Source organism: Dromaius novaehollandiae, chromosome 4 (genome assembly GCF_036370855.1).
Source record: "Dromaius novaehollandiae isolate bDroNov1 chromosome 4, bDroNov1.hap1, whole genome shotgun sequence".
Lineage (NCBI taxonomy): Eukaryota > Metazoa > Chordata > Aves > Casuariiformes > Dromaiidae > Dromaius > Dromaius novaehollandiae.
In genome coordinates this window covers 13,883,058-13,911,025 of record NC_088101.1, presented here as the reverse complement: position 1 = coordinate 13,911,025, position 27,968 = coordinate 13,883,058, and the positions used below count along the sequence as shown (strand labels likewise).

Below are 27,968 nucleotides of genomic sequence, written 5' to 3'. Positions count from 1 at the left end.
CTGCCTCCGGAAGAATGTTCTTTTTGCTCCTTTTTTCTCTAGCTGGATGGACTTTCTTTTGTTCCTGTACCTGATGTACATATTTCTGAGAGACAGACTTTCCAAAGACCTTAACTCCCACTCGGGTGTTAAGGCCCTGGTTTGGAAAAACAGCTCTGTCCAGAATAATGCTGGCATCTGAGTAGATGCAGAAACAAGCCTATATGTATGTGGGGTTTTTTTTTTCCAGAAAAAGGGTCATATTTGAAGCACCATAACTGCACAGTGCTTTTTAGAAACTTGCTTTAAATTTCTAGTACAAACTCTGCTTCTAGCCTGAGATGACAGGGAATGGGGCACTAGGGAAATCTTTGTTTCTCTTCCTAGTGCTGGCTTGCGGACTCTTGTACGTCATGACTGCTGGCAGTCACTAGCAATGTTTTTTTTTTTTTCTTTTTTTTCACCCCTTTTTGCTTTAGCCACTCTGTCCTTTCCATTATTTCACTAATGTATCACTAGATGGAAAATCACAGGGTGACTATTTATACCATTTAACACTTTTTAAATTCAGGCCAAATACTGTACCACATAGTGCTGTGCTCTTCCCCGGGCACTTCTGTTGCGTTATTAGATTCCTCTGTGGTGAATAATATGTTTTGCATGGCAGATTTAATTCTGCACTGTGCTGGTGAAGCCTGTGGCTTTGTTTTACCTTCAAGTGTGTGAGGACATGGTCATGATTTTCAGTATACACGTACTCTATTGTTGCAAAGGCCTAGGTAACTTTAGTCCACGGAAAAGGGGCTTGTGGCTACTTCTTAGTATCTGCTCAGTTTTTAAGTTGCTGAAAGTTTAAGAAGTGGAAGGGCTGCTCTTCCCGGCCGCCCTGAGCGCGGCTGCAGCGTGCGGGCCAGGCTGCCGGGGGTCGCAGCCGCGGGGCCGCCGTGCGTTGCGAAGCCCCCCTCGCCTCGCACAGCCGCGCCGCCGCGGCCTTTCCGCCCGAGTCTCGCGGGCCACGCTGCCGGCTGCGGAGGGGAGGGGAGGAGAGTGGAGGCAGGCGGCTGTCGGGGGCAGGCCCCGCTCCCGGGGGCGGGCCAGGCTCCCCGCGGTGGGGGGGCTCCTCGCCCGGCGGAGGCGGGTGTCCGCGGCCCGCCGAGCGGCGAGCATGGGGGCCGGGGCGCTGGCCGTCCGCGTGAGTAGGGGCTGCCGCGGGGCCTGCGGGGAGGGGAGCGGAGCGGAGCGACTGCCGCGGGGCTGCGCCGGTTCCCCGGGTGGGGCTGCCCCGGCGCGGCGGCGTGCCTGGCTGCAGGGCGGGTAGCCGGCCGCTGCCTTCCTCTCCGCCGGGTTAGGCTACGTGGGGCTTCTTGTTTTCTTTTCTTTTCTTTTCGTTCTCCTCGTCTCTGGTATCTCTTATTTTTCCTCACTTAAGCGTTTTCTTTCTCTTGTCTCAGCCTTCGCCACTTTGAGGCAGAGTCTAGGAAGGACGAAGTTCAGAAAGGCAATGGGGGGCTTTTGTTAGCCAGTGATACGTAGCGCCGTGGATGGGCGCTATGCATATTTCTGCAGCATTTACTTTTTTTTTACAACTCCCAGTGCTGCTTTTGGTTGCTCTCTATGGCATGGTCGTGCAGAGATGATGAAGTTACTTTTCTAAGTCTTGGTTATCAGAAGCAATTCCAATAATACTACAGTAATAGCTCTTCCTCATATAAAATCAAACCTTCCTTGTATAAGATCATATAAATTGAACTCTTTGTTTTAGAGCTGTCTTGAGGGGATGATCTCATTTTGATTTTTGTTAGGGATGCATTTTAGATAACTGTGAATAAATTTCTGTTTCTAGTTAAAGTATCCTTTCTAGTTTCTGAAACAAGTTTAGCAACTTTCTATTCCTGAGAAAGGACAGGATATGGGAAATTTCTCCTCTTAATTCTGTTAAAAATTTAAATTATGAGATGAATCAAGTAACTTCAGCTCTCCCTGACTTAGTTTTTTGAATGCTAAATTGGAAATGGCCTGGAAACCTATAACCTGGTAACATTGCAAGCCTAATTTGAGGCCTTAATTAGAAAAGTTGTCTGAGCATCAGGACTGCTCAGAAACTGCTCAAAGAATATTTGCTGTACTCTTGTAGTGCCTGAAGCAAAAATTATATAATATTCATTTGATCCTGAATGGAAATATTTCTTTGGAAGTATATTTTAGTAAGTCAAACTTGAGTTCCAACACTGACTTCAGTTACATAATGCTGTTTTTGCTTACATATTATACTGTTGTTTCACAAATAATAGAACATATTTGTAACATTTATACAAGCAGCATTATTTGTAAAGGTCAAATAAGTGTTGCTTAGAATGTAGGACTGTAGAACATAAATGTCCTCCAAGTAGTTGTATTTAGTGAGAAAGATGCAGCAGAGTAAGTGAAATGAACTGCCAGGTCTTTGACTGTCCTTTCTTTCAGATATAAAACAGGCTTAATAGCAGCACCAAGGCACGTGTTCAAGTTGCTTATGAACCAGAATAAGAATACCACCTTGCGAATGAAGTGATTTCAAATGTTTGTTTAAAATAACAAAAAAGGTGTGCACCTTGCTAAAATCTGTCTGTACGCAGTCAAGTGCTGAAGACCTAGGCAATAATCGGAGGACTTCTGTATGTTAAGAGTAGAGAATATTGTAACTTACAGTAAGGTTTCCGCTACCTGTTTGTTAATAAAATACTGTAGCAATCAGCTGATGTTTAAGAAGCCCACAAGTGTGATACTTAGAAAGCAGATTGAAGAATCATAGAACCAGGGGCCCCTGATACCATCAGTGTTGTGCTAGAAATATGAGGAAACTCATCAACAGAAAAACTTCTTTTGAATGAGGTTTACTGAATTTTATTCTGTGCACCTGTATTAGTGAAATGCTTAGGTGTGTATGGATATCATGGTTATGGTGGATTACACTGCTGCTCTATCTTGACCTGTCTTTCCAAACATGCCATACTATATGTAGATTTAGATTTCTGCTTTGAGAAAATAATCCTGTATGATGTTATTTCCTTAGGTTTTACTGGATATGCTGTCACGTGCTCTCTGTCACTACAAATCAAAACTTACAAGATTGTCTACATTTGAATATTATACCTTAAGGAGAAGTTATGGGATGGATGCAGCTTAGGGTTTACTGTGGTGTGGGTTTTCTTTTTCCTGTGTTATATAAAGTTAAAACGGGAGTAAATCATAAAATCTATGTAGCTAAGCTTCAGACTTAGCTGATACTGAACATAACATCAAATCATCCGTATAGGTCCATCTCACCTGACAGTGGCCAAAATGAATCACTAGGGAGTAGTATTTAAAACATGTAGTGAGCCTTCCTCAAAATACTCTCCCAGACTGTGATAGGCATCTGAGGGACATTCTGAGCTGATGGTGCTGTGTTGGATTTTTCTTCTATGTATTTGTCCACTTGCTTTTGTAACACATGTGAACTGAATATAGTCTCTTGCGAGTCCCAGTTACTGTTTACTGTAGTGCTAGTGCTTGCATACAACAGCATGTCTTTCTCTGTTATGTCTTAACTACAGACAGGGTACTGCTTACACTATTTTCCTGTTTGTTACTCTTGTAGTTTTTGCTTTGCTCATTTATATTTTTCTATTTCATGGAGATTTTCCTGCGGATTAAAAGGAAGTAAGACCAAAATCTTATTCCAGATTATAAAAGCCAGTTTTGATGGATATGCTCATGTTGTAACCGTGCAACATCTTGTTGTAAATATCTAATTGTACTTTTTCTCTTATGCTCCTTTAAGCAAAGCAAATCAGCTGTGAGATTGAAAGAAGACATGAAAAAGATAGCTGCACTTCCACTGACCAAGCAGAGGGACTCAACCTGTCCGAAAGTGTTTGGTGTGAGTCTTCTGGAACTCCAGCGGCAGGGGCTTAGCAAGAACGGCATCCCAATAGTTGTGTGTAATATAGTCGAGTATCTGACCCAGCATGGTAAGCTTAATGCGGTCACTTTTGCTTAGTAGCACTATTTATATAAGGCTCTTCAGAGGGAGGGATCCTAGTTTGTTTGTGGTACAGAGACTGAATAAAGTTATAGCACTAACCACATGCAAAGACTATTATTGTATGTGATTTGTTTCCTTTTTTCCCTGCCTTAATGCTGCAGTTACCATTTAATAGGATGTTTATTAAGGTAATCTACTGTGTTAAGAAGCAGCACATTTTCATAAATAAGCTGTTCAGTTAGGGTATGGAATGTATATTTTGTGTAGCTCTATGTCATTTTCTAGTTGCAAAATTTTGGATGTCGATGGCTAGGAGATATTTACATCTATAGAGAGATACTCACGTGTGCACACATGCCATCAGAGTACCATACTGTGTTAGGAATGCATGTTCTTACAGGTTTTTGGTAAGATTCCAGTTATTAATTTAGTCTGGGAGATAGGTCTCCAATTCTTAGCTCTTTTTTGCATTCCTTTAATAAGCTTTAGTGCCTCTGGATGAAATGCATCTTTTTGAAAAAATCTAGAGCATTGTTGGTGCACAAATATACCCTATGGCAGCTGTTCAGCTATGGAAGAGATTTTGAGGAGGTAATTTCTTAAGAAACTGCATCTGTTTTTACTGTAAGGTTATTCTTCTGGCTGCTCAGCAATGATAATCCAATTGCAGAGTCTCAGATTCCACGTCTGTCTTGTCAGACCTTAGAAGCTGCTAAATGCAAGCATGGCTTGAAAGTTAGCTTGGATTAAGGTACGGTGCAAATGTAAAACATGATCCTGCCTTTTCCTTTATCTGTCCTTGTGTGAACACGTACTCCACAGCAAGAGCATCTTTGATTTACTTCAACTCATTTTGATTCATCTGCCAGAACAGTAAAAGAGCAAGGATGGGAAAAATTCTTGCATTGTTTAGGTTTAATCAAAACCAGAAACTGGCAAACACTCCTAATTGCAAGCTGTAGGCTGTGTACTATGTTCCCTAAAAAATCTGAATCCCAAGCGACTGTTTCCCAAATATGAACTAAACAAGCTAAGTCCTCTGCTCTCCTGCAAGATTAGCTGGGCTTCTAAATGCCAAGGTGGATTAGCCAGCTCTGATAAAGATGTAATCCAGTCTCTTTTTCAAAAGTGCAGGCAAGATCTCAAAGATATACCCTCTTACATGAGATCTTGTTGAAACAGGCATTCTGTGCTTGCTTAGGGTTTGTTCTCTGAATTAATGGTGAAGTTAATTGGGAAAACATTTCTAACAGAGGCCCGAGTGTGAATTCAAACTATTTGGAGGCACAGTTTGCTGTCAACCGTGATTACTGTTTTTTCAGTAGTGTCGTACAATTCCTGTTCCACAAAGATGCATTAACAGACCTGGAAGACTTTTTCTTTTTTTTTTTTTTCTTTTTTTTTTTTTTTAAAAGAGCATTTCAGAGTCTCCCTTCTTGCTCATGGGGCACTGACTATTTGAAAAACGTGAGCTGACTATTGGTCAGCTACATCCTTGAACTAGGTTTCTGTGAAGCTGCCAACTTTTCTAATTTATTGTTGACGCCAAGTTTCCTTGTACTGAATTTAGTAATATCCCATTACTTTTTTCTAGCATGTTATAGCCCCTCTTATTTCCATAAATGACTGTTTGGGGAAGGTCAAGAAAGTTTTGTCTATATGGGGAATATGTTCTTTGCCCGACTCATGCTGCATGAATGAAAATCATTACTGAGATGCAGTGTTTTCTATCACCCTGAAGATGGCAGTACAGCATGTCACAGGAATGATTTTTGTTGTGAAAGGGCAAGAACACAAACAAGCAAAGATTTGTAAGCATTATCTTGAAAGTTTGTCCATTTTTTTCTCAGTTTGTATTGTATCAGTTTGTCTAGTGCAGTAAAAGATATTATTTCTCCCTACAAACTGTGCTGCTTCAGTATTGATTTCATGGACTGGAAGTGTTCTGCCAAACTGCTGTTCAGTGACGTCCACTCTGATCTAATGAAAACCATACGTTGTATACTTTGACTCTCTTAATATTATGATTTTAAGGAAGAACAAGCAACTCCATAGATACAGTAGTAAGAAGACAGATTTTTTTTGTTATCGAAGGGTTTTAGAGGGTTTCAATTTATTGACTTCAGTTTAGCAGTTGTTTACTGAAGCTTATGAATCTCATCACATGCCTGGAAAGAGAGGTTTAATACAGTGCGAATCATCTGGCTTCCTTCTGTGGAAATCTCCCTCTTATTGCATCTCCTTCACGGAGAGGGGGGAGGTAATCTGGCCTGAAGTGATTGGTATCCTCTTTTTTTCATTGTGAAATACTATGGGCTTAATGCTGTCCAAAAAATGCATTCACTCATTGAGAATTTCTGCACTGTTGGTTATACAAATGGTGAAGTTTCACATCACACTGACTGCAGCAGTAACTCTGTATATTCAGATGTTTCTGCTTTGTGAAGGCCATAGGTAAGAAACTGTTGTGCTAAAATGTGAAGCAGCTAGTATTTACTTGGCTGAATAGTGTTACTCTTTGGCAGAGTCCCACTGAAGGTAATGAGACTACTTATAAAAGTGAAACTATGTAACTGTTTTGTGGAATCTGGATCCTTTTATGTTGAAATGTACTAATGCAAAAAAACTGATTTTTGCATGGTGTTAGGTATTTTGTAGGTTACAGCAACGTCACTGAACTTCATGGTTTCTTATAGGGTATCATACATCTCAAGATCTGTTTGTTAATATCTGTTAATTATTATAATCCACGTACATGATCAATGGGGTATCTGGGGAAAAATAGGTGTTTTGTTTTGTTCCTTTTTTAACTGTGTTGTATTAATAATGTCCTCTGTGTTATTAATAATACACTAATGTGTATAACTCACACTAGAATATCTGTTTCATCATATGAGCAGGATGTGTTAGTCCAAACCAATCTCATATGTGATATATAATTACAGGCATGAGCCAGGAAGGCCTTTTCAGGGTAAATGGCAGCATGAAAATGGTGGAACAGTTGCGACTGCAATATGAGCGTGGAGAAGAGGTGGAACTTGTTAAAGATGGAGATGTATACTCAGCAGCCAGTCTGCTGAAATTATTTTTGAGAGAGCTGCCAGATGGAATTATCACCTCTGCTTTGCATCCCAGGTTCATTCAGCTTTACCAGGGTAAGTAAGAGGTAAAGATCTCCATCCTTCTTTGTACTTTCTTTCTGGAAAATTGTATGCAGAGAGAGCATAACTCTAAAGAACAGTACTTTTTGTGTCTTAATATACTTGTTTACTCCATTTCCTTTAACATTAGCTCTCACATGATCCCAGAATGCTCACAGATGTGCAATTCTGACAATCTCAGTAGAAATCACAGTGGTGTTACAAGAGATAGCAACTGATTTTCTATGTGTTTGGTAAAATCTGGACTGTATAGGCTTTTCTAATCTGGTTATCTGCTGAATACAAGCTGAAATGATCTGTTGTTTTCTTTGAGCAAGCTTTGTAGGCCATAACCTCACTCTTTAAGAACACAGATTTGCTTCTGTTTTGCTAGGGCAGCTTCTGCCCTAGCAGAATTTCATTCTAGCGGGCTCTTAAAAAGTCCACTGTTAGAAGAATATATATAATTTTATATGTATATTATCAGCTGTTACAGTAATTCAAATTATATATGCTTTGGGCCCAAAGCATGTGTTGTCTAAATATCCATTTAGTGCCAAGTGATTGCCCATCAAAATGAGACACTTTGCAAGTAACTGCAGAGTTTTCACTTTATTCCCAGTCATAGCACACAACTTCCCTCCCACCCTCACCCCCTCAAGTGATGGATCTGCTTAAGAAAGAACATCACTTCTGATTTAGAAAGTTGAGCAACTGAAACTTGCACAACTGTCTGTCAAATGATTTGTTGATCCAGTCCAGCTGTGTTAGACAGTCTGTATTGTTATGCAGAATGGATGATGATTGGCCCTATTCCTCAAGCCTCATGTTTAGCGGCAGCTGTCTTCTCTTGCTGCTGGAGGTTGATGCCTCTTCTTGCTGTCCCTCTAAGAAGAGGCAAAATAAGTGTGTAAATGTTGCTAGAGATGTGCTCTTCACAGTAAAGCAGGCTTGATACACGTAAAGGAGGAATGTGCAGTGTGACACTCCTCCCCAGTGGAACATGTGCAAAGTTCTTATGCTTCTGTCCTTTTTCCTCTCTGGCATTTTTCTTGCCTGCAGGAAAAGTGAAATTTAGCTGTTGCCTTGAGGAGGGAGAACACAGCCCTGAGTGTCTCCTCTTCGTTTCCTGTTTGGGGCTGTACTTTCTCTTCAAGGTGCACTGGAGAAGCATTCTGTGCCTTCCCTTGAGTGCAGGCATTGTAGCTATAACAAGGCCTTGTGCGGGTTGTTTAAAAATCACTTTCCCAATGGGAAAGTTGTTTGAGGTCCAGGGGGACAGGGTAGTAGAAGTGTTGGGTAAGAAGGTGCCATTTTACCAGAAAATCGCTTTTTTCTAGTCATGGCTGTGCTTTCTCTGTTTGGTTTTATTATTTTTCTTTATTTCATCAGATCTGACTGATGAGCTGTATTTAGTTAAGTATGTTCTTTCTCTCAAGTCAATGTTTAAGTGGAAAAAAAATTTTTTTTAAGTCCCACCCTCCCTGTTCTATGTCCCTCTCCCCACAAAGGTCATGCTGGTGTATTTGCACGAGCAACTATTGATGTGCTTAACAAACAGTGCTGGCTCGTTCATGGAAAGCTTCATTCATTTCTGGTAATCTTAATCTGTTTCCTATAGGAAATGGAGAGTTCCTCCAGTGCTTTGTATGGACATGAGATATGTATCCTTACTTAACAGGTTTACCTAATAAGCTTTTCTGTTTTTTTAAAAAAAAGTGCAACTTAAAATCCTATTCTGCAAAAGACAATAAAACTGAGTCAGTACAGAAGTGCCTTTATATTTATCTATATTGCACAATGAGTTCTAGTTATAGTCCCCTTACAATTTTGATTAGGAAACAAAAATCTTGTTTGAAAAATGCTAGATTGATCGTTATGGCAAAGGGGAGGCTTTTAGTAAAATTTGAAGAAAAGTGAGGGTTTTTTTTTCCCGCTCTCTCCACCAAGCTCTAGACGATATAGCATAAATAAGTTGCTCTGAAAGGCACTGATGGCTTTAACAGGGCTCAGATTAGCTTGAGTGGTAGATGGGCCTATGCTTACGGTTAAATGATCAACCAGCTATGCAAGATTAGAGGAATTATCTATTCACTTATCAAAGTATGCACAAGAGTATCTATTGCAAAATGGCACCCAACAGCGAACGTGCCTGAGTGGTTTTTGCAAACTATAAAGTAAGTAGGTCAAGCTGTTCCTGAGCCAACAGGTTATTAAAAAATAACCTTGAACCCAGAGTCACTTCGCTGCTTGTCTGTGGTGAATGGCTGTTACAAGCTCTGTTATAACTGCTGTATTCCCTTCTGTTGAACGTTTGCATGGGAGATGGTGTTTTTGTGCTTGTATTAGAATTCCTTTGGAAAGTTTTCAGGGATTGGTACCAACCGAAAGCTTCGTTTGCAAATAACACAAAATTACTTCTTTTTTTTTTTTTAATAAAAATTGTTAGGGAGTGGTGGTTCTAGTTAAAAATAGCTGGACTGAAAAAATAAAAATTTACCTGTAGCTGTAATCCTTTTTAAGTCAGGATGTAGTCTTTATTACCAACCCAAAAAATAAATGATCCCCCATTTTATTAAAGAGAGAGCCTGATCCATTTGTACTTCATGAAGTCCATTCAGCTGGCCTGGTATGCTATCTGAAGCCTATGCAACAAAATCCGAAACAAGTTCTGCCTGCTGTTCCCGTATCCTGGTGTGTTGCTGTTTATATAAACATTCAGAACAACTCCCAGACTAAGTAGCTCCAGAAAATACCACATAGCATTTTCTGAAGGTGTTTTGGTGTGTCCTGATGTTTTTTCTCTGTCCTCAGAGAAAGGTAGTGACAGTGGGAGTTGAGGGGGGCCTTCCTCAGTAGATGCGTGCAGTGAATGCAGGCAAGGGATATGCTGATTGTGGTTTCTCTGTCGGCTGCTCTCTGCAAGCACCTGACAAACAAAAACGCTGCTCCCTGTAGGGAGTCCTGGAGGGAGAAGTGTCCATCATGGTCTGTCCCGTGACAGGGACTTTGCATGGTTAGGCCCAGCTCCCTGCTCCAGCAGCATGTGCCCTGCTCACAGACTTGCATGCTTGAAAGATAACTTCTCTGAGCAACCTCAGTTGGAAGTGATCAGCAGCTCACGTAAAACAATCCCTGTTTGAGCTTGTTTATTCCGTCTGGCTTTTCATTCCTTATCTTTTGTATCATGATCGCTGCCTCGTAAGACTTTTGTACATACTAGGAACGAGGAGCTCTGTATGCACAGCTCTTATCCCCTTTCACAGGTCGCTAGCCTTTAGCAAGGCAAGTTGTTGTTGTACTTTTCCTTTTTAGCATACATAAAGCTTTTTCCTTTTGTAAATCTCTCTCCCCCCCCCTTCCTCCAGCAGGGGTACAGCAAAATGCAGGCCCCTATCTTTATTTGGCATTCACTCTAATTAAATTGAATGCTGCCTGATCATTTTGCCCTCTTGACGTTGTTCCATCCTAGAGAGTTTACATTTTTGAATATGCGGGAGCAAGATGTGAGTTCGGTCTCATGTACTCCTCCCTCTTGCAGCCTACTGTGGCTGGCAAGTTTTCACAAGGTGCCAGTGAATGACCCCGCTAATTTGAAGGAGAGGGATGGGAGTTGGTGGAAGGGGGAGGTGGAGTTCCACTTTGGATGGGCAGGTCAGTTCAGGGAATGCTTGGTAGCCAGTGCTGTTTGAATTACATGGACAGGCAGAACCAAAAGTACAGCTTGTGCTGGGGGATTTAGGGGTCAAACTTCAACCTGAACAGTAGTTGTGAAAATGAATAAACGGGACCTTTTACCATGATTATTGCAGCAGTGCAGCAAGTGAGATTGGGTAATTGTCTATGGTTCTACAGGCTATTGTGGCATGATTTTAACTTTTTAACTTTGGCTTTTATTGTCATTTTGATGTTATCATGAGTAGTTTCAAACTAGGAGAATAACTTCTGTTCTCCACAGGATCTTCTCTTCTGGGGCAGGGTCTGTCTTAAGCAGATTGCTTACCTGGCAGAGAACGGGAGTCCACTTCCCATAGATTGTGCAGGATGAAAGAAAGGCTTTGATTCCTCCAGCAACTCTCTGGGGGTAGTGGTGACTATAATATACAACCTGTTGCCTGTGTGCTGAAGATTAATTTGTTAGGGTGCATTGATAGCTACAGACAGATGCATGGTCTTCTGTCCCCCTTTCAAGCTGGTAGTATGCAAGGCAGCTGAAAGCTATGTGGACATGATAGCATTACACTGAACCCAAGCCTCTCTTCCTCGCCTGACAGCAGAGGTAATTAGCTAAAGCATGGCACCATGCTAATATGGTTTCAGTGCTTCCAGGCTGGAGATTTTTAGGGTCAGACCATTTGAGACATGAGCAAAGCAAATACACACACCTGTCTGCAGGCATCTGTACCTCTAGTGATGTTCAGATAGCATGCTGTGTAGGGGGAAGGAGCAGTGTGAAAAAGGATTGAATTGGGGAATTAGTGTTTGTAGCATGTCAGAGAAACCCAATATGTACAGAAATAGGCTACACCATTGGAAAATATGTCCCTCTTGTGCTCTCTGGGTGGATACTGAAATTAAATGAGACTAAAAACACCCTTGCAAATGTGTCTGAAGACCTGCCTCCTACACTGCTGAGGCTCCTGTTTCTAGTTAATTAAAATTTTTGTCTTCTCCTTTTGCTGTGAAAGTGCCTGCCCTTTTCAGTTACTTCCTTGACTTTTCCTCTCCCCCTGTAGCCTGTCCCTACCTCAGCTCTGAGGTGCCATGCTGCTTTTGCTGCCTTCCTTGGCCTGCTGCCAGTCACTCTGTGTTCTGCCGTCCTCCAGCTGGTGAGTCTAGACATGGCTTGAGGCTGCCTGTTTTCTTTGAAAGAATTTCCCCCTTCCTCAGCCCAGAACACACTGTCTCATCTCCTGCTTCAAGCCCTTCCTTGTCACTTATCTAGCAGGGCGTATTTTCCTGATTTCTGCTGGGGTGCCATCTGTCTAGTGTGACTGCTGTCAGGCTTCCAAAATAAAAAAGTGAACGCTTTAACTTTGCTTGAGAGCAGCTTTCCCTTTCCTTCAACCTTCATTCTTCTGCTACTCCTTTCTTCTTCTTTCCACCTTACTGGGCAAGACTTTCAAAAGAGTTCAGTGTACTGGATGGAATACTGTGATAGCTAAGTGTATTCGGAAACTGGCTTAAATACAGGTTCCTGAACTGGAGGAGGATGCCTTTGAAAATCTGGCGCTCTGGTGTTTCCATTATGTTGACAAGCTCATTTGTCTCATCTCAAGATGCTGTAGAGGGTAAAGCACGTGCTTAACTTCATGCTACCCTGTTTAACCGTATTTAGTAAGTGAGACTACACAGGGTAGTCCTGACTTCCATGGGACAGCTTGTACCACACAAAATTTGGCATATGCATAAACTTAGGGCTTTGATACACTCAGTGCTTGTCTTTATAATAGCGTCAGCAACATTGGTGCTCTAATGTGTCTCTGATAGTACCAGCTGAGTAATCCTCAGTGATTGACTTTTAACCAAATAGAAAAATTGTCTAGCAGGTGGACAGAAGAATGAGAAATTCTCCAAGCAATTGGTTGTCACGACTCAAGAATATTCATGCTCCCTTGCAAGTTAGAAAGCTGTTTTATTTGAAGTAATATGGTCATGGATAGCTAAGGTACGTTTGCCCTGATAAACATTCAGAGTGCATGGAGTGTTGCATGCACATTACTTTCCTCTAAACTTCCTATGAATCATAGTAAGTGATGGTAAAAATAAAGCTGAAGTCAGTGGAAAAAAGTGTCGGCAGCAGGAAAATTCAGAAATGAATTTTTATTTTTTAGAATTGTATTTGGAGGAAGGTTTGACTTCATTCTCTTGCCTTTCAGCTGGAGAAGGGGGAGAGAAGACATCCATGTTTTTTTGTTCCCCTTTCAGCAGGGCAAGGAATTTCAGGGCTCAGTAAATAGGGTTTTCTGCTTCATGTTATTCAGTGGCTCTGGGCCCTTCAATTAGGGTAATTTCTGAAGACCTTTATTATGATACCTGACTCTGTTCTTAAAAGTACTAGAAATAAAGGCATAACACACCTAATGCTGATGTATTGCTGAGTAAGGAACAAAGATTTGGGTGTGTCCAGTGATAAATGTCTTTGATATTGATCCATACCACATGATACATCATGCTTAATAAACAGGGACATCCAATTCCTTAAATACAACTGATGACATGAAGCCAATAGCTTTGTTTGTAGTCAGAGTGCAAGCCTGTGTTCAGAATGTCTCGTGGTGGTTATTAGCATCTTGCTAATTTTGAGGTGTTGGGAAATCATTCAGTAAATGGAAAAGTACCTGACCATCTAAAGCCTCAGTGGGAGGTGCAGAGAAGCAGTAGTTCTGTAGGGCATTCTGTAATTAGGTGATGGTGATGGTAGAGATGTGTCCTTTTCTGAGTAAAGGCTTTGGCTTTCCTGATCATAACTGCAAACAGTTAATAGTAAAAAACGATGTGTGCTAGTTTGTTTGCTATCTAAAGAGAAGTATGTTACTAGGTGAATTTTAATGTTCTGGCTCTATGGAAATTAGTTGTGTTTTTGACTTTAAGCTTCGTGAAAAGGTAATTAGTAATCAAGTCAGAGACTGTCCTGTCCATTTCGATCAGTTCAGATATAAATCCAATTAAATTCCTTATTGTTATTCAATTTAATACAGCCTTCTGGAAGAGTCCTGAAATTTTGCTGCGGAAATAAAAATAATAAATCAGATTTCTTATTGTTAGTAAGCTGATTCATAGCAGTGAAGTCATGATGTTTTTTCCCTGTATAACTTTTTTTTAAAAAGAAAACAGAAATACTTATCATAAATAAACAAGTATTCTTTCTCGTCTGCTTAATGCATGTTTGATATTTCCTCTTTCTGAAGGAGCTAACTTTTTGACTGTAGAAGAAAATGATACAATAATTAGTTAATTTAAATGTTTGGTCAATCAATTTGGTTTGCATTTAAATTTTGGCCTGCTGTCGTGAAAGAAATTGTGTTAGCCCTGTGGTACCAAAAAGATAGGTTAAAATGAATTCTTCAGTTGAAATCCCAGAAGTTAAGTTGTATGAAGTGATAAGTACAAACATACAAAACTCGTTTGTTTCCCAAGCTATATGCAGGATAAATCTTTTTTTATTAGCCACAAAAAATGTCTGACTGTAAAACAGAAATCATTGCAACTTAATGATTGAGTTCTCAGAAGTAACTCTCAGTTATTCCTACCCAGGCTGCTAATTTACACAGTTAACCACTTAGCGGAGGCCCTACCCCTGGAATGCGATGCAATCCAACCCTGAAAGTTTTCTGGGAAATGGAAAGAAGAAATGGAGATGAAATTTCTGAAGCTTACCTTAAACATATCTCACAACGTATTCACAGCTTTTTTTCAAGCAAAAATTTTGGGGAAATGTAAAATGTCACTTTCTCCAAAGTATTTGTGCCTGACACACAGGGCAGGCACATAGTTTTCCCCCGGCCCAGTCTTCTACTCTGCATGCTCGTACCAGGATGTGCAGCAGAGGCAGTAGCTGGCTGTTGACCTGCTTCAGATACAGCCTGTTTGTTCGTTTGTTTATTTTTTGTCTCCTTGCCTGAAAACAAGTCTTGAAGCCTGACCAAGGTTTGGTTTTTGACTGAATGCTGGGTAAATCTCCTTGCTGAGGATCATAATGTCCTCTGAACTAAAGAATTCCTTATTGCCCTTAAGTTTGTAGAGGAGTTGTATATTCTTATGGCAAGTCAGCAGCTACTTTGGGACAGGGCAGTCTCTTGGAGAGAATGTAGAGGGTCAGCATTTAATGTGAGCTTGCTGTGGCGTTGTGGAGCAAAGACGTCTCTCCAAAACCACTAGAACTGTTGTTAAACTTTGAAGTCCATCTCTACAGAAAAAGCAATTACCCAACAACAGTTTTACAATGTTAAAATTGCCAGTCTGTAAAACTGATAACTTTTTCAAAAACAAACAAACAACCCCCACCCCCCCAACCTAAAACTAGAAATGCACAGCTGCACTCCTGCAGATGGATATTGCTTAAAATAGAGCAGTGAGGAAAACCTTTGATGTCAGCAGTCTTCTATCTGAAAGTCCAGTTACACAAAAACCCCAAAGCTTTGCAATTGTGGGAGTTTGAGAGAACTTTTGTTTTGGTGGGGAGAGGAAATAAATATTTCCAGGCTTTAAGGCATCCTATTTTGGCATAAGAGGAAGGATTTTCCCCCCCCCCCCCCCAAAGCCTTGGATTTCTTTAGATATAAAACTAAGGTTCTGAGGGGTTCAAAATACTTTTGAATTTTTTTTTTTAGGAGGTGGAGGGGGGAAGCAAAAAACTTTCCTTTTTTTGAATTGAATTCCAAAAGCGGAACAAAATTAAGAATTAAGTAGAAACTATGTGTGATCTGTACGTGAACCTTAGAAGATTGTATAGTGTGTCAGTGTTATTTCCCTAACTTTAGACCTAATTTTGGCTCCTTACGCTGTGTAACACTTCTCTAAATAGCCCTTTTGCCTTAAACAATGCCTCTCACATAAGATTTAGTATGGAGTCAGGTATGGAGTTGTCACTGTGAGGAAAGCTCTTCATAAAACAGATCCTCGGAAGGTACTGCAGTGCTATATTGCAACAACATTGCATTTCAGGAGCCTGCATGTGTTACTGTTCTTTATTCTTTTTGGAGTTCTGAAAAGCAGAGTATGAGACAGGGCTTGGGAAGCAGAGACAGCATCTGCAGGAAGCCAGGAAGCAAAAGATCTGGTAGAGCTGGACTTGCAACAAATGTAGCGGTGTACTGGAAAGGAATGAACGTGCTCTAATGCTGTTAGCTGTGACCACTGCTGCTTCTGCTCAGGGAAAGCAGTTGAAACACAAGGGTGAGCGCGAAATGGTGACAAAAGTGGCGAAGGTGAGCCTTGGGAGAAAAGTACAGGTTCCCTGAGGAAAGTTAAGGGGCTTGGAGGATTCTTTATCTTTGAATAGAACTAGACTAAATTTTAGATCCTACTGTTTGCTCGCCTGCATATGTGAACTGGTAGCAATGTAGAAAACCATACATAGATTTTTTTTTTCTCCTCTTGTTTTTCCTAGACACTAGGAATGATATGCAGAAGGAAAATAATTTGAAAGAACTCCTTAAAGAATTGCCTGATGCTCATTATTGCCTGCTGAAGTATCTGTGCCGGTTCCTGACAAGAGTTGCTGAACATCATGTAGAGAACAGGATGAATCTTTGCAATCTTGCCACTGTTTTTGGACCAAACTGCTTTCAGTAAGTTGACAGCGTTTTCACTTTTCCTCTCATGTTGGCTGAGCATATTGTAGAGCAGATCTCCAGAAAGGTAGCTCAGAACCCTAGCTGTTCAGGATAATTAAGCAAAGGCAATGACAGGGCTTTTGTGGTAACTTTTAGGGCTAGGTTTATTGTTTGAGCTGAATGGGAGGTAAGTTGCTCTCCCCTCTCCTCTTTTAATACTGCTAAATGGTTTCTATTGCTGTGTTGATAGCAGAGCAGGAATACACAATGAAGGAGACTGAAACTGTATGAGGGCAAGGAGACTTGTGCTTACATGACTTTCTTCCTTGGCTATCAGATTATATGCATGCTTCTTTACAGAAGGCTTTGAGAAAGGGTTTTGGGGGGCTTAAGGACTAAGGTGCAACACCCAGATGCTGTATAACTTCCAGAGATGATGCTGTATACTCCATGTAGATTCAGCCTCTCATGATCCAAGGCTTGTCCTCAAGATATCAATGATTCTGGGCTTTTTATCTTTCTACCATATTTATAAACTGGTCTGGAGGTTTTGGGGTTCAGTTGGCCTTAGGAGACTTCCTACTAAATTTGTTAGTTTTATTAGCTTTTTTCTTCTGGCCCGGTTCCTTGCTTCTTGTGGTGAAAGAAAACACACTGTTCATGCTGCTGGGTGTTGTAGCAATAGTGAGGAGAGTTAGTTCCGGAAGCAAGAATGCTCTCATGCAAGAATGTTCCTTTTGAGTCAGTTCTGTGAGGCGGTGCACTGTTAGCATCTTCATCCCCATCTTGCCTGTAATTCACCCTCTGGCAAGCGTTCAAGGTGCAAGACAATAATAGGGGAGACATGTAGGGGAGTTTAGCTCACGGTCATCCGTCTTGATAGATACATGCTACCACTAAAAAGAGAGAAGTTAGTTCCTTGTAGCAAATGTCCGATTTGTATTGGTCCTTGTAAAATTTCTCTGTGGAATAATAGTGATTGCTGTGTTGCTTAATGAGACTTAGAGTAGATTAACTGCCTAATGAGACTGTCTCCCTCGGCTTCTTCTACAGCCAGTGGAAAGAAATACGCTTCTTTAAAGAGAGAGAAAACAGAAGCTGAACTTAGCTTCCTTGTAATGCATTGAGCCTGTCCCACATACCTAACTTAGATGCTGCTTGCTCCCTTTCTTAAAGGGGCATATCTTTTTCAATTCATTAAGGAGAGAACATGCAGAGATGAGACATGCAAACCAAAGCTAGTCCTTGTGACTATACCACAGCTTCCTGTTTGGATGTTGCTCATGGATGGTGAAGGTGAATATGTCAAGATGTAAGCATTAAAACATTTGCTGTGTTTATACAAAAACATAAAAAGTACTGTATAGAAAAGTTTTTCTTCCCTTCCAAGAGAAAGAAAACTCAAAAGACAGCAGTATGTGCAGGAGCATGTGAATAAGAGTGTGCAAACACAGTACTGCAAATTCCTGATACAGAAAAGCAAAACAATTTTCAAAGATTACATTTGCGTGAGCAGTATTATTTAAATGGTGAGGTTTTAAAGTTTGGGAGTTGCTGTCTCTTAGTGGAATTGAGAACAAACAAATTAAATTATGGGAATTTGAGATACAATGGCTTAATCTTTGTGTTTCTAACTCCCAAGTGGCTATTTGAATAATTTTAGTTTACTCATCACTTGGTCCAGGAAAGTTTTGGAAGTGAGCTCTGCATATATTTTTGGTGTAGATTGCAGAGGGCTGCAGTTTGGAAATGCAAATGGGATTAAATCAAAGCATAGTCCGCATAGTTGTCTCAACTGATCTCTTCTCATAAGATGGCATAGAAAACAGTTAACAGGTTGTATAACCTATAGGGCCTTTGGGTAAGAGGGGAAGAATCACGTCGTTCCGTCATGGAAGACTAAGAAAGGCTGAGTTCACTGCATATGAAGACGCAAGGCTTCTTGTGGTTGTATATGAATGCAGGTATCCCTGCAGTTGTGACAGACATTTAAAACTTCTTGTAGCAGAAGAGGCAATGAAAGCAAGACTTGATATTTAACAAATGGCTATTTTTTTTTATGAGACCCAAATATGTCCGAGTGATATATGTAGATTTTTGTTTAAGTTAAGTTTCACGCCGTGAGCTTTTCAAGGTAATCTAGGATTATTATCTAGACAAAAAAATTGAGAGCAACAGTTTAAATACCCTTTTCTTCGGTGTAGATGCATGCAGTCTTAAACGGGTGGAACTGTGACTGTGTATATTGGCAAAGATTTGACAGGAGGAGGAAAGAACTTGCAGCACCTACCTTTAGTCATTGGGCTTAGCCAACTGGTTAGCCAAGCAGCCCGAGAAAGATCTTCTTCAGAATGCAATTTGGAACTCCAGAGTAAGGCTGTCTGAAGCCTCCTTTGGCGAGGACTGTCCTTCAGCTGACTACAGGCAGCTCCTAGACCAAACATTTCTCTTGCTTTCCATTGTTAGTTTGGAGCAGCGGATGGAGTGTTGCTCCAGGACAAGGAAAGGAGGCTTAGCAGTCAGCTTGTCAGCAATTATGCTGAAATAGGAAACTCTGAGGGGTTTTTTTCCGTCAAAAATTCACACTGACATCCAAAATCAATGTCTGTGTAATGTGTACAGGGAAAGGAGATAAAGCCCATCCCCTGATACTGAAGGATTGTTTTCTACAAGGTGCTTTTAGTGGCATTTTAGCTATTTAAACATTATCTCCTACTCCATCACTAAAGCTGGTTTAGAATTGAATAAATGTCTCTGGGCAACTTTCCAGACATTTAGACTTAATTTTAATTTTCTTCATCTCATTCCATTTCTCTACCTTCTATTCTCAGTAATTTGTCTCATTTTCCAACCTCTAAACCCTTATTACTTTTATCTTGTCCATTACTTCCCCTACTTCCTTACTTGCTGTTTGTCAAATCACACTGGTGCTCTTCCAGTGAAAGAGGTTACCGTGTGCTTTCTATTTTTATAATGAACAGGAGAGAAGAGAAAAATGGCTGTTTGCACTCCTTGTAATGAAGTGTGATGTGAGATGTAGGAAAACGTACAGGACAAGGGAAAACAGCTCAAAAAAAAAAAAAAGGAAAATATGATGATTTGACATTTGGTGCAGTTTCCTTCCAACTTGGATTTGTTAAGACTTATTGTGATGGAAGCCAAAGGTCAAGTGTACAGAGAAATACAGCCCTTGAGAAACAACAGACTTGGAGTTATCAAATAATGTTTGGCTTTTCTATCAGTGCGCTAATGTGCGTGGAGGATTAACACTTGCTCTATTATTTTTTTTCTTGGAAAAAGTTATTGTCCATTGATCTGAATTTCAGCTTCTGGGGAGCTGTATCCTTAGTCATGGCCTGCTGTGCATCTCCGTTCAGCTCTCAGCTTGTGTTGAAGAGGAAACATAGGACCAGTGTCTTCTCTCTCTCCTCCTTTCTGCTCTCTTGGAGCTGTGTGTCAGAGGGGCTGCTGGTTTCTTCCTGTCCTGGCTGGGATGATAAGAGATGTGAGATCCACCAGTTTCAAAGTAAGCAGAGGATCTCTTTGCACTCTTTTTTTACAGCTCTCTCTCTAAGGTTGATCCGTCTGTGTGTGCCTGCCATGGTTTGAGCCCTCACTAACCTGACTGTGTTTCATTCCAGGGGAGATTAACCGTGTTGTGAGATTTTGTTGTTTACTCCCAAAAGGAGCTGGCAAATATAAGTGTCCAGTTAAAATGCTGCTGTTTGCTGCCCTGCAGTTCCAGTTAAATTAGTGTGAAAAGGCCCAGAAGGCCTTGCTAGTTTGGGATACAAAGAGAGAAGCAGGTTTAACAATCAGAGGGTTTTCCCTGAGCTCTTCCTGTGGAGTTAAATTTTTTTTTTTCTGGCCAGTTGTCCTCCAGGCCCCATGCCCTGATCAGGGAGGGAGGAGGATCACCCAGCACAGCTTGTGGAGCTGCTGCAAGAGTGACAGTGCTGGGGAACAACAGTCCTTTGTGGGGTGCTTCTCTCTGCAGGAGGATTAACGCCAGAGTCTGTGAGGGGAAGAACAAAGGGAAGATCTTTATAAATCTACCTGAGTCTTTTGTGTGCGTCTTACAGGTGTTTACTACAGCCAGCTGCTTTCTGGCCTGGCACAGGTCTTATTTTTATTGTTGGGGGCCATCAAGCTCCTTTGTGCCACTGAGGAACAAATTGCAGTGTAAACAGCAGGTTGCTCACTCTTTTCCAATTCCTGTTTGGGAGCCGCTTTGGAGAAGCGGATGCTGTAGCTGGGATGCTGAAGGCGAGTTGAAGAATAAATCAAGTTTTGCAATGTGGTGGTAATTGAATTTTATCTCCTTGGATGAATAAGGCCAAATTCCTGTTGGTGCCAACCATTGAATGCCTTTTTCTGTATTTAAAAGGTCAGCACTGGTGTGGCTGTGTCCGTGATTGAATAAGGTTGGACCAGGCCTGCAAGTTGTAGCAATGTGGATTTTATTCCCTGATCAGCAGAACTGAAAGGGGAAGCCAGACAGGTAAAGCCAAACAACTCATTAAAATTTAGTATTGCAAAGCAAATATTTAGAAAGGATGTATTTTGAATTAGGGTAATATGGGATTTATTTTAGCAGCACTGATTTGAATGCTCAGCTGTTTGTGATGCATCTTTAAATTTTCACTCATCTCCATATATTTAACTAGTCTCGGAAAATTTGTACAATGCAGCAGTGGCTTGAACTCATTAGGCTTAGCAGACCCAACTCCAGCTTCCTCGAGTGATATAAATAGAAGTGCTAGCTTACAGAAAGTTATTTTCCCAGCCTCTTATGCCTTAAAAACAAAATTTTGTTCTGATACTGCGTGGAAAACCAAAACCAGGAAGAGAATCATGTGATTCTGCAAAACTGCACCAAAGTTCAAGCTGCTTCAGAAAAGTAAAAAAATAAATAGGGATTATGATCATGCAGTTGTTGGATACTGAACATAAGCCTAGCACATGGTTGCTTTACGTGATGGGTAACAATTTCTCCTTCCCATTTCATCGTTGTTGTTGCTACAGTTGAGGCTTGCTGGCTGACATTTTTCATATGTCCTGTTAACTGCTATGCTTGTGATTTTCCAGTATTGGCCAGGATAGAGGTCACTGGTTGCTGAAGTCATTGCTAATGGTATTAATTTTTGTGTGTCAGAACATGTTCATGAATTAATAATGTAAAAACTTGATTGTTTTATGAGTTATTGAATAAAAACAACTCCTGATTGGGTTATGATTGCTTAGAAAGTAAACCCTGATTTAAGAGTCTAGTGAGAATTTCTCCTTCCTCTTTAAACAAAGATATAAAACAATGTTTCAGGCCTCATGTTGACAGCATGACACTTAGTTCGATTTGTGCATTAAATGCTGGCAAAATATTCCATCAGAACAAAGTAACCTGCTCACAGGGCACCCTCTTTCTGTTGCTATGGAGCTAATCACTGTGTGAAGCAGTATAAAATGTTGCACAGTTAGATCACCTGTGGTAGTGGTGCAAAATAAGACCTTAGAAAGGTCTATCTAGCCAAAATAAAGCGGCCTTGCTTAGCAAATGCAGCATTTCTTTCTAAATTGGGAGACAGCTAATAGCAGCATCCTGCCTCACTGCTAGAATCAGTGGCAATTTGGTACCCTGTGCAGTAGTTCAGGACACGAATGGAAGAATAATATTTGAACTAGTTGAAAGTGCTGGAGAAATCCAGAGAAGCAGCCAGGGCCTCATCCAAAATGCTTTGAAGCTGACAGGTGTCTTTGGGAGTGCAGCCCAGTGGGACTGCTGGCAGTGGTGTTTGGCTGAGATGCTGGGATTAACGCTCCTTCCTCTGCAGAAGTTGCCTTAGGATGCATTGTAATCACTTGTGATCATGACTTTGTATTTTCGTGAAAAACTCAGGTTTCTCCTGGAAAAACTCAGGATTGTTGACACCATTGATATATTTTGTTTTTGAAACTTACATGTTAGTCTCCTAAAGACTACTTAATCCAAATGTACCTTAACTAATTATAGGGTGTTTACTGACATCAGAGCAGTAGTAGCTACAAAAGAACTCTCAGTAAAAGGGATACTGCAATATTGCATTAGCCTTGGGTAGAAGTCTCTATTTTGAAGTTGCTTGGTTCTGAGGTGTTTTTCAATATTCACTTCCAGCTGATTTTACCATGTGGGATGTCCAGACTCCAACACTGCAATCAGCATTTGCTGTCACCCCCTTTTTTTTAAACCTCAGTATTTATCTCCCCAAATTTGAATGTGATGGATGGAATTGCAGTTGTCCAGAATGTCAAAATTTTGGCTAGAAGGGCCTGTTACTTCCTCTTGAGCCTGTACAAATGTGGGTATCTGCAGAAACAGTATTGGTTTTTGCATAAATAATGTAATTGGCTTTTTTTAAACAATATAATTTTTTCTTAAAAGTTCCTGGAAATGTGTGCTGGTTTTCTGGCTAAGTTTAGAGTAATACATAGTGGTATTTCTTCTGACCGTAGAATCTGTTTGCTTTTTTCCTGGATCAGAACACTTGTGCTAGATGCTGTACAAACTTGCATGGGTAGTGTGGCATAATAATTCTAAATTTTTTTTTGTACGACTCCTAAGAAATCTTTCTGTAGTTAATATCGTGAAATTTTTTTCGACATAAGCTTTGATTCTTTTTTTAATCTCCTTTTTTCCACCTGAAATTTGGTTCATATGTTCTCCTCTGCCAAGCAAAACATATTTGGAAAGTTTGATGAAAACCACATGCTTCAGAGAACTCATATGCTCAAAACTATCTGTTAACCGTCAAAGTTCCCTACATAGTTTTAGGCTCCAGAATAGCTATTCTGGGTATTATGGAAAGTAACTAAACTGAAGGAACTTATGAATTCAAGTCTTTTAGTTTATAAAGGACTAAATAGTTTTTGCAGAGTTTTTAAAATCTGTGTAGTTTTATAGAGTTAAACATTTTTTCTTTTTTACAGGAAATGATTTTAAGAATTGATAAACTATATTTTACGTAGAACAGTACATTAGTGATAATAAAGACTTTCTTTGGCTGAATTGTACATACTAGTGCTTTGTGCAGTTTAAGCAGCTGCAACTTGCAGATTATCATCTTCTTACAGAAGGCTGCAGGTACGGACTCTGCTGGCAGTGGAAAGCCTTTTCAATGGACTTCTCAATGAGGCAAATTCCACTGCATGAACAAACTAGCCTGGATGTTGACAGATACCTTACTAGGAACAGGGCTGAAGACGTGATAGAACCTTTTAGTTTTTCCTGCCATCTCTTAAAATAAAGGTCTGTACAGAAGTGTACAGAAGCAAAGATACTGCTTGCACACTGGGATTATGAAGGTTTTTTGTGCAGGTGGTTGGATTTAGCCTGAGGTGTGATTTTATGTTTAGATTAATGACACTGATATGTACAGCAAAGTTTTGTCACTAGGGTTTTGCTCATAAAATATTTGTGTCACATCCCTAATGGATGTAATTAACCTGTACAGAATCTGGTTGTGGTCAGGTCTTAGAAATCTATGAATGAAACACTGGAGTGCCAGTCTTAGTAGAGTTAGATGCAATTATGTCTACATGATAACCACATAATAGAAGTTATCTGGGGGTTTTACCAGAGATCAGCCCTGACTTGATAATGCTTCCTGTTTGCACTGCCAACAACAGGCATGCACTCTACATTTTTAACTTACTTGTCTTCAGATTATTCTCATTGTTCTCTGCTTAGAAAACTCAAATGAGGAAAAAAGCCTTTAAGTTTGGAGGGAGACAAGGTAAATCAGCTGTTGGGTAGCTGTAGGCATTTCAGAGATTCAAGGCTTCTATTTCCAATGTGTTGCTGAATTTGTGAGAATTAAAATCTGATCTAAATGTTTGTATGGATGTCTTACCGTGGTTTCTAGCAACCTTGGAACCTGTACAGATTGGGCATGTGGAGCTGAAGTGAAAGCAAAGAGCCTAAACTAGAACTCTTCAGTGAGTAATATTAGCCTTTGAAGCATTATGTGAATGGATTTTGGTTTTGGACAGTGTAGCCCCAATCTTGCATCAGTCTTAAAAACAAGTCCAGGATCAGTGTTCAAAAATGTGTACTCAAAGTTGTTGTTCTAACATTCATTATTGCAAATTGGAGCATGCAACATAACCTTTCTTACAGGGTTTGCATAGATTTAAATACTGCATTTGCCAGCAGAGTGAGAGGATTTGATTTGAATAAGAACACAATATTTTACAGCCTATAATGCAAGTTTAAAAATGTCAAGCCTAATATAGGAAGGCCAGAAATGTTCCTACCTAGAATCATACGAAATATTCATGCGTGTTGGTCTTCACTTTGAAAGTTTATGGATTACTATATTACATGAAAATATTTTACTGAAAATCTAGGCTTTCTTCTGTTCATTTTCTGTTACTCAGTTAGCTTTGTCATCTGGAATCCATTGGATGGCCTATATGTAAAATGGACAATTGCTAAAGATTGTATGGCCTTCTTTATAAACAGAGAGGTGTTCTGGCCAAGTATCAACTTGATTGTTCTGTTCTGCTAACTGAAATCTCCCTTGAAGTTTAAGTTGAGACAGGTTTTTTTTTTTTTTATGATCTGTCCAATGTTAGGTGTTGTGATAATCGCTGTTTGGTCCAACAGATGAAATAGGAGAAGCCATTATTTCCGTTTTATTTTTATGTTTTCCTAAATCTTTTGGTATTTTGTTGCTTGAAAAACCTGCATGAAAATAAATTACTGCTCTGGGTTGAAAATTTTCTTTCTGCAGATCCTGATTCAGGAATGGCAATAAAGCATATGCTCAAAATTTAAGCGGAGGAGCAGTTTCACAGGAGAAGTAACTCCAGTGTTTGTGCACTTTGTCCAGTTGTGGCCTTGGTCTAGTTCCTGTTAAAATTCATGCTGTACTAAGCTGTCTTTATCCCATTCTAGCATGGTTTGTAGTTGGAATTTCTGTACAGAGACAAGTCTGGAAATAAAATTCATGATTTCTCCAGCACTCGTATCTTGGTCTCTTGGAGCGTAGGTAGAGGAGCACATCCACTCATGAGACAGTGGACCATTTCAAAAGCCACTTCTGTCATTCACTGCCAACCTGGCCCTCCATGCAAAACAAAATGATGTTTGAGCTTCAATAACCATGTACAGACATAATCACAAGGCATGTTTTTTAGCAATGGGAGTGAAGTACTTTGCATGGGAGGTAGGCAATGGATTGCCCTTTGCCTCAGTGCAGGGGAACAAAGTTGCCTACTATCAGTGTAATTTCCTGATGGAAAATGGAACTCTTACTGGAACAAAAGACTTTGAAGAAACTTGAAGCCTCTATATAATGAAGACTTTATGTAATAAAGACCTTGCAGCAGCATCACTCTAGCTGTTCTGCATTACCTCCACATCTACTACAGGTAGAATTGCTGAGTTGACTTAGGCTCCGAAGTTACCGGTACAGAAAGTAATCTGGCTCAGATTTTAAACGTTAGTTAGATGCCTTGTGGCGTGCTCCAGTGTCTGAGAAGCTTAGACACTTCTGACAAATCTCAGTAGCAACTTAGGTCATTGTGTTTGGCCTCAAACTGGTGAGATGGCAGTTTGTAAATGACACAGAGCCTGTAGCTGAAACAAATACCTGCCACAGCTTACTCTGTTGCTGTGCTTTTAGCTGCTTGCTGGCCTCTGATGTTGCCGCAGGGTCAACAGAAGCGAATGCACGCCTATTCTCAGCTGCACCAGTTTGTAGCCCAGATTGTTAAAACAGACCACCTTCATCAACCATTATCTTACTAGACTGAAGTATAGGGCTGAGTTGTGTAACATGAGGTCATGTCTGCTACAAGCATAGTAACATTTGTTTAGAGGGACAGATCAGACAGCTAGGAGTTGTAATCTCTTAAACTACTGCAGCTCTGCTTTCAAAAGCTTCAGTCCTGTGTGCTGAAGAGTTCATGGGCCTCTGAGGTACTAATGAAAATGCTACATGAGGGCTGGAGAGACAAAAATCCTTTATAGTGTTCCCTGTCCTTTGAGTCCCTTCATTTCCTGAGAGAGCTCCCAAAAGATGGGTAAGTTTGCTTTGCCATCCTTCTCCACAAAAAGTTCTGTCCAACTAGCAAAAGTAGCAATCAGAGAAGACAGACCCCTCAATGGTTTGCACACTACGAGTACAGTGCCGTCATTCCACACAAGCCACTTCTGCAAAGCCACTTGAGGAAGTAGTAATATGCATTTCTCAGCTCAGACAGGGTGGGATACGACACCTCCAGAAATTCATAATGAGATGGAGCATTTCACATGGAAGTTGCCAGTTCTCAGTTATGACTGGGAGCTGTCAGCAGTTGCTGTCTGGGGAATCAATTCAGTGATCTCAGTCCAGCTCACTACGGACAGATGACTGCATCAGGAATCCTATGGCCCTCCTTTCGACTTCAAGGTTTCTCATGTGTGGTAGGCTTTGACAAAGCCTTCGAGTGATGCCATCTCATGCTGGACTATGTCATACTTGGATGTGTTACTGCAGTCATCTGAGTGAATTCTGGAGATTTACTCTCTCATAAGCCTACTATGCATTTAACGATTTACAGCTTGTTTATGGGAACCCTGAGGTAAATTCATTTAATAACTAAAGGCATGAAATTTAAGTAATTCTTTCACAATGAGTGAGCTGAACAGACTTAAGGTCACTTCAGTTCCGAATAAGAGTTACAATACAGGGCTTTAGTGTGGTTTAACTAATTGAGTTTGAGACTTTCTTGAGTATCCCCGTGAAAACAGACATACTACATTTCTTTGGCTTAAAATGGTCTGGAAGACCTCAAAGAACAAGTGAACACTAGACAGCACGGACATGAGTGTCTTCGAGCCTCGCAGCCTGGGCCAGGTGCCAGGCAGGCTGGCAGGGCATTGTGCAGAAATGTGAAATATTGCTGGCTGTAATACTATGAAATAAAGGGCGAACAACTTGGTCCATTTCCCAAGTAGCATTTTATCTTTGAGAAGTACTGCTTTTTCTGCTTGAAATTGGCTCCACCAATGTTTTTAATCTTCACATGCTGCAACATTTTTGGTACTAATGCAGCTTTGCTATTGACCCTGCTTAACTACATTGCATATTGTTAATGCTAATATCTAGTTTAGATAAAGCAATTCTTTTTTTTCAACTGTTTAATATGGAGCAGCTACACTGTGTGCATAAGAAATTACCCTGAGCATTTCTTTGGGAAATGCAGGATGTTCTAGGACATGGAGAAGGAACGCTGGAGGTTTTGCTTCTGTTGCTGTCTATGCTATGTACCTGTTTTATGACCTTGGGCAAATCACTGGAAGTACTTGGTGGGAGTTTAACAGCTCAAACCTGACAGACAGACATGAATTCATCAACATTTGTGCTTTACAACTGACCACAGAAATTACAGGTTTATGGCTCCCTTCTAGAAAATGTGTTTAACTCATAGTGAAGTAGTTTGTATTTAAATGGCTATGAGTTGATTAAGTCCAGCCATTGATGGTTTTCAAAGCAAATTGAGCTTCTAGCTCTGTAAGCAACAAGGTTATCATATGTAGGTAACACA

At 40.5% G+C, this 27,968-nt stretch overlaps 1 protein-coding gene across 9 annotated transcripts in view; it reads left to right on the top strand.

Annotated features, from left to right (window-relative positions):
- The window catches only part of FAM13A (family with sequence similarity 13 member A), a 149,694-nt gene that overhangs the window by 3,843 nt on the left and 117,883 nt on the right, over positions 1 to 27,968 (top strand). For 6 of the 9 annotated variants that reach the window (XM_064510464.1, XM_064510463.1, XM_064510462.1 and 3 more), the window contains exons 1-4: positions 1,043 to 1,171; positions 3,782 to 3,971; positions 6,931 to 7,140; positions 16,238 to 16,418. In XM_064510464.1, coding sequence (XP_064366534.1) covers positions 1,145 to 1,171; positions 3,782 to 3,971; positions 6,931 to 7,140; positions 16,238 to 16,418 — 608 coding nt within the window. In that variant the 5' untranslated portion in view covers positions 1,043 to 1,144. Of the gene's footprint in view, positions 1 to 1,042; positions 1,172 to 3,781; positions 3,972 to 6,930; positions 7,141 to 16,237; positions 16,419 to 19,729; positions 19,930 to 20,790; positions 20,905 to 27,968 lie in introns of those variants that run through there. The other 3 variants (XM_064510460.1, XM_064510465.1, XM_064510467.1) reach the window with 3 other exon arrangements.